General features: G+C 33.0%; 1 protein-coding gene and 1 pseudogene across 1 annotated transcript; one reads left to right on the top strand and one right to left on the bottom strand.

The window, feature by feature from the left end:
- The first annotated feature begins 1485 nt into the window (after positions 1–1485).
- On the top strand, positions 1486–3762 carry LOC105797236 (uncharacterized). Its single transcript, XM_012627183.2, has 5 exons — positions 1486–1769; positions 1867–1944; positions 2049–2127; positions 3158–3231; positions 3322–3762. The coding sequence occupies exons 1-5, from the start codon at positions 1671–1673 to the stop codon at positions 3391–3393; spliced, it is 402 nt and encodes a 133-aa protein (XP_012482637.1). The 5' UTR covers positions 1486–1670; the 3' UTR covers positions 3394–3762.
- Positions 3763–5331: 1569 nt separating this feature from the next.
- Positions 5332–7487, bottom strand: LOC105797050 (pentatricopeptide repeat-containing protein At1g08070, chloroplastic-like; annotated as a pseudogene).

Here is a 7487-nt window from a genome sequence, read left to right as displayed (position 1 = left end):
GCCAAAATATCCACAATTACACAATTTTAATTACTAATTTAATGCATATCATCTCTGTTCATATTCATCAATCCACATAAAAAACTTGTACATAATGCATGCTTATCGAATTCACATTTAATTGCACTTAAAGTGCCACAATAATGCTCATTGAGCCATCACGTATCCAACCATATATGAGTGCATTAAAATCAGTTTATCACATACATAACCTGTTACATTAGCATTACATTCCATAATTCAACACATACGTACTTACTGATTTTTGCACACTTTCACTGCATATTTATATTGCTAACACATCATCATCACTATTGCTCAGTATATTTAATATGCCCACAACACAAATTCACCATGGTCATCACACATGTTTCATATCACAATATCACATCATAATAATCAATCCATAAATATTCTCATAATAACATGATTTACCAAAAATAAAACAAGGGAAATAGAAAGCTTACACTCGGAACTTAGGTTAAGGATTTAGGCTATTCCTAAGTTCCCAATTAACACTATGAATCGTGTTTACTAGCAGCGATTCCAAACACTCACAGATTATGCTTCTGTCGAAAAGTCGAAAGCTTAAATTAGCTTTTCCTTGCCTTTCGCCTTGCTCGAAGAAGGTTCCAACTTTTCCAGCGCTTTACACATAATAATCATACAATATACACAATCAATATTCAGCCAAAGACTCACTTAAACCAACCAAAAACGCAAGTCTAAGCTATATTCCTCATGAAACTGAAATTTCGACTAACAAACTTGAAACTAACAAGGACCAAAAGGGTAATTACACCAATTTGCTTATTTTGATTATTTGAGTCATTCGAATTGTAGAATTCAATTTGACTCAATTTTGAAACTCAAACTTGAAATTTGTTTTTTTTTTAATCAAATCGAGTTTTGCTCACCCTTACGCTTTGGTAACTATATTTTTTCTTTGATTCACTTTGGTACCTAAACTTGGCAACTAAATTCATTTTGATCCTAGAATGCCACATATAGTATTTTTAGTAACTATACTAATGGTTGAATGGGTCAGACCATTGGTTCTCAATTTAATCAGTTTGATAAGTTCAATTGTTAGACCAATAATAATTAAATAAATAATTAAAAATTCATAAAAAATTACAAAAAATTAAATCGGTTTAACATACTCAATCATTGGTTTTTTTCCATCTTTAGATTTTACTAGTTTGAAGCAATTCATGATTCACTCTATTCAATTTCTTTATTTGGACTGGTACATTGATAAACTTGATTCAATCGGGTTGATTGACCAATCCAATTATAATCGAAAAGTATTGATTATATCATTAAATTTTGACAAAATTTAAATTCAAAAATCAAAATATAATTACGAAATTTAGGTAGTGAAGTAAATATATATAATATAAGTACAATGTAAAAATATTATATTATTCTTGTGATTTTATTTAATATCTAGAAACTTCCTACATTGTCCCGTTTTTAAAAAAACTGAAAAAAATGAAGCTAAAAAAAATCAGGACGGTTGTATGTTGTCATTTTACGCTTTTCGCAAGCAGGCCGAGAATCCACGACCCTTCCCTTCCTCCGTAGACAGATTGTAGTAGTATCTCAATCCTATACACCGCCGCAGCCGACCGCCGTTTATTTTTTCATACCGCGGCCTTACGGCGACGATGAGGGTCGACTGGGACGATCTTCCTGAAGAACCACAACAGCCGGAGCAAGATTCTAACCTCAATTTCGACTTTTTTTCTCTTGTTTCCAAGCCCAAGGTAAACTCAATTCAAACGTTCGCTTAAAATTTAAAGGAAAACAAAAGGAGAAACTCTCGAAATTTGTATATTTATCGAATTGCCTGTGTAAATGCAGGATTATTATAAGATATTGGAAGTTGATTACGATGCTACGGAGGATGCTATTCGCTCCAATTATATCCGTCTTGCACTGGTTCTGTTTTTCCTTTTTTTTTTCTTTTCTTAAAAAGTTGAATTGATATATGTATTCATAATTTTCCTTTTTTTTAGTTGATTAGTATGAGGTTGTTTATGCAGAAATGGCATCCTGATAAGCAAAAGGACGATGGGGATGGCGCCACTTCAAGATTTCAAGAGATAAATGAGGCTTACCAGGGTAACTATCTTTCCCTCTCGGTTCCTTTCGACTTGTGTTTGCTTCATTTTTGAGTAAATTTTTTCTTTCGGCTTTTATTTTTTTGTAGTACTTCATTCTTCTATATGGGATTTCTATATTAGTTTCATAATTTCAATATTATATTTTTCGTTGAATCTTTTGAGTAAGGGAACCATTTAATTTATGCTATATATCTTCCAAAGTTTGCATATTATTTTTCGCTTGAAAGATTTTGTCCACATCTGCCTCTCATTTGTTGATATGTTATCATATTGCTAGTTCAAGTAAATTAAAAAAAAAATTATCCCAAAAGAGAAACAGATGAGGATGATAAGCAACATTAGCATTAGAGCAAAGAGGAGTTTGGGTCGCTATAAGATAATTGCAAATTATAAGGTGTTACATCTAGTTAATTTTAATATGCTCTTGATTGATCTTTGCTTTTCAGTTACAATTTGCTCATATGTCTAGTATGTACATTGCATATTCATGAGCAAGGATTTTAAATTAGGCAGTTATTATTGGGCTTGGCTGCAAATCTTTTTTCATGCTTCGTCTTCTGTCTTAGGTAATCCTTTTTCTTTATTTTTGTGCATTTCAACAAGGATGCACAACATTGTACTCTTATGAAAATCTGCTGGTAAAATGTCATCCCATTTATAACAGTTATTTATGGAAGTATGTTCTTATTTGGTATGATAATGGGTGTTTAAAGTTGCCACACTATTGGTGTCGTGCATTGCTATTTCTTCATGACTTAGTAGCTATGTGTTTACATGAAGGTTTTGGAGGCCTAAAGAGAGGAGTTGAATTCATGCATGGTCGAGATAGTAGCTAGCAAACTATGATCATGCTTTGTCTAATGGAATGAATAGGTGAACTGAGTTTATACGATCAATGATAGTTGACGACTTGAAGCTATAGTTGAACTGCTAACATTTGATTAAAAAACAGACTACAAAGGGTATTGGTAAGCATGTGAAAATGAATTTGAAATTAACCATTGGGTGTTTTGGCTTTCATTTACCAGTTCTCATTGATCCAGTCAAAAGGAGTGAGTATGATAAGAAGGGGATGTTGCATGTGTATGACTATGACATAATTGTAAGAACTTCCATCATACTTTGAATTAGGTATGTCTACTTTTATACTTCTGGATGGTTCAGATCTTAAGTTTTAATTCACTGGCTGCAGGAGTACCTTAACCGTTACAAAGGCCTTATTTTAACATGTAACGGTCTTGGGATTAGGCAATCAATTTGGTAAACTCAAGCTGGAGGAACTGAGGTTCCTTATGTTCATTGTCATAATGCTCAAACTGAGACACCCAGATTTGTGAATATCACAAAAACAGCACAGTTGAGGATGAGAAGAAGCTTGGATGTATTACAAGGTTATGTTATATCTTGGTTGTGTATAGTGAAGTAGAGAAATTCACATAATCTGTAACATCTTATGCTTGTCCGGCTTATTAGGGTATGACCAATTTGTTCACTGCATGCTTGCAGCTTGTTAATTTTGTAGGGTTGTAGAGGGTTGTAGGCTTATGAGGGTATGACTGTAGGAGCAATATTTATGGAACCAATCTACTGTTACTAGCTAGTTAATGGGATAACCAGTGCTTTTTGAATTTTACTTGGTAATTTGTTAGTGTGAACACTGATATTAGCATAGTGAGTAAATTCATGTGAGAAGTAACTTGCTAGCTTAAACTAGTCACGGCACGAGGATACTCTCTTCTAGAAGCTGGAACTTGAATAATGCATTGATAAAGCTTGCATTTATAACAACATTTCTGTTGATAAATCATCTAAAATATAAATGGTCGATGGACTATTGTTGCATTACTTTTCTTTTTTTTCAAAATTTAAGCTACAGGTTGGTGAGAAAAGGTGTTGCTAGGATTTGAATTCCAAACATGTTAGATTTGTCTTTGCTCAGAAGAATTCGATGTTTAGTTCTGTGATTCCTTTCCTTGCCACTTAATCACGGCTGCTTCTCTGATGGGTTTTTTTTTTTTTTCTGAAAGATGTGGGATTTTCTCTTTTTAAGTTGCCCTAACAAGTACCGCAGGATGATTCCCTCTGCCTCCTTTGCAATCATAGCATCTTCCAGTGGTAAATCCTACTCAGAAATTTAGGTGCTAAGAATTATGTACTAGACGGTAACCAGGAAAATAGAACGAATTAGGTTTAATTTTGATGCTTTTCGCGAGGGCAAGGTAATGAAGTAAATCAATTACGCTTGTAATGAAATAAATTAGATACAAAGATAAAAAAAAGTTCTAAAGATAAGCCAATGTCCAATCTTGACTCGATTACAAAGAAAGAAACCTAAACACCCATAACTGATGGGAGCGGTAGGGAGACCGATTGAAGGCTGTCTTGACGCAATGAGGATCACTAGAAAGACCATGTTGTGGTCGGGAATAAAAAAATTTGTTGGCCAACAACCAAATAAATGTCGTTGGCCGTCTTGGAAGCTAGTTGATGGAATGGTAGTGGAAGATAACCGTCAACCGTGAAGAGATTTTAGGGTTAGTTTTTTATTGTTTTTAAAAAGTACTTTTGAGAAATGCTTTTAAAAAATTTGAGTGTTTGGTATTGCTGTTAAAAAGTGCTTTTGAATAATAAAATGTCCATTTTAAACATGATATTATAAAGTAACAAATATGTATTTAAATAATGTTTAAATTAGTTAATATTATTATATTTTAGCAAAAATATAAAAATAATTTATTATAACTTATTGTTAATATTTTAATACATAATATTAATTTTAAATATTTCTAAGTAATTAATATTAATTATTTATAAAATTTAATTAGAATATATAAACTCTATTTAAATATTTAAATATAAAAATTAAATATTTGTAATTAGTTATTGAGACAATTGTATTATTTAATTAATGCTTTTAACACATTTGTATTATTTTATTTTAAATGTATTTGAATATATAACTCATGTTATATATTAACATAAAATAGAAAACATAAACCTAACAAATTAAAATATTACATATATTTGGATTAAAGTTTTAAAAAGGGATAATATTTATATACCAAATATAAATACTAAAAATTTTACAATAACATTTACAATTTAAAGTGAATTTATTAAATTAGAAACTATAGCATCTCTTGTTACACGATCGTCATTGTAGCAACAACGATCATCGTTACATGTTAAGAAGAATGTGAATGGGAAATGTAGGATAGGAGATATAATTATTACATGTTACTCGACCCGAGGTTGAGTTTCAAATATAAATATGTATACAACAAGTTTGCTCATTTTCAAAAAAAAAAAAAAAGAAAATCATATAGTTGAAGCCAAAGGGCCGAATCAAGAACATGAAATTCTGGACAACAGCACCGCAGAGGCAATAAAAGAAAATACCCCAAGCTGCTTCTGGATGCTGCTTGTAGAAATGGATTGCCTCAAAGCCACTCCCTTGTAGTCAACCAAACATGTAGATCATGTTGTATATAGTACCCCCGAAGTTCATTCCCAACATGATATCCCAAGCACTTGTCTTTGGATACGTAAGCAAAGAAAACCAAACAAAGTGATAGAAACTCAAATTAACAAGTGAAAACCAGTTGTGCTAGTATCTGATCATGTTATACAGAATTTTAGAGGCTACGGTAAGTAAATGGGGAATAGAAGGTTTAAGTACAGCAAGCTAGGTTTTTTTAGTTCCCATGAACCTCGCTTGTCGGAAATACTTTCTTTAAGATTTACAAACTAAATGCATCTTTGAGCCAGCTAGTTGTTATAAACCTGAAATTTGCTCCCTCTTTGTTGCAATTATCTCTAAAAACTAGGTTCGTTCAAAATAGTAATGAAAATATAAAGAAAAACATAGTGGTACAAGAAGAACATGAGCTGACATCTCAGAAAATAAAAGAAGAGGCCTTTAAATTAAACCATTACTAATGCTCTAATATTTCTGCATGAAAATGATGACATTTTTGCAATGAATAAACCAAACTTCTCCTTTAGAAGAAGAGTAAGAGCTTTTGCTCCTAAATTTACTTTGAAACATATTCAATTGAACAAACAAATAAGCTAGATTAACAAGAATATTTCTTGGACAGTTTGATCAAGTATGCTTAACTGATTTTTAATTATTTTAAACTTTTTGCAGACGAATAGATGTTCGACATGAGTATATATGCTCCATCTCTTACGGGTTCGACAGCTACAAGTTTTTTCATTATGGCTTCCCCAAGCTCAACTTTTCCATGAATGCTACAAGCTCCTAGTAGTGCTCCCCAAACAAATGCATCAGGTTCAATTGGCATATTTGCTATAAATACTTCTGCCTCACTTATTAGTCCAGCACGGCCTAAAAGATCAACCATACAACCATAGTGCTCTGTTTGAGGTTCCAGATTATAAACTTTTGACATGTCTTCAAAGTGCCTCCAACCCTCCTCTACCATTCCTGCATGACTACATGCAGAAAGAACATCAACAAATGTCACTTCATCTGGTTTGCTGCCCACCATCGGCATCTCTGCAAAGATATCCAATGCTCTCTCGGCTTCTCCATTCATTGCGAATCCCATAATCATGGCAGTATAGGAAAATACATCTTTGCATTCCATTCCTTGAAACACACCAAAAGCTTGTTCTGCGCTTCCACACTTAGCATACATATCCACTAACGCATTTCCTACAAACCCATCTGCCTTGATTTGATTTTTATCAATATATGCATGAACCCACTTTCCTAACTCCAGCTTCCCAAGATTACTACAAGCATTCAAAACGGCAACTAGGGTAACACCGTCAGGCCTAAGACTTATCCTTTGCATGTCATAAAAACATGCAATGCTTCCTTGAATTGTCCTTGTTGAACTAGGCCAGATATCATGGAATTCCAAGAAACCACATTTTTAACAGGCATTTTATCAAACAACTTTCGAGCAGAGTCCGCATCACCACATTTCATATACATATCGACCAATGCATTGCCAACAAAAACATCCGAATAAATATCATGAATATCACATATATTTTCATGAATTCGGGTGCCTAAGCTCAAGTCTCCTAACCTAGAACAAGCTAAAAGGATGACGACCAAAGTCATTTTATCGGGTCTTAAATTTGATCTACACATTCAAAGTAAGCTTGGATGGCTTCCTTGGCAAACCAGTAGAGCAAAGCAGTAAAGCAATAAAGCAAAGAAGAGCAAAGCAGCAGAGGCACAAAGCAGAGCAAAGTAGTAAAGCAAAAGAGGCACGAAAGCTAGAAATTTCCTCTTTCAAAGCTATTTTTTTACTTACCTGCGGAAGAGGAACTAAAAAGCAACTAAAAACAAAGCATAATGAATAATTAAACAGAAGAAGA

This window comes from Gossypium raimondii, chromosome 3 (genome assembly GCF_025698545.1).
Source record: "Gossypium raimondii isolate GPD5lz chromosome 3, ASM2569854v1, whole genome shotgun sequence".
In the NCBI taxonomy this organism is placed as follows: domain Eukaryota; kingdom Viridiplantae; phylum Streptophyta; class Magnoliopsida; order Malvales; family Malvaceae; genus Gossypium; species Gossypium raimondii.
The sequence above is the reverse complement of the archived record's forward strand: the minus strand, read 5'-3'. Positions and strand labels throughout refer to the sequence as shown.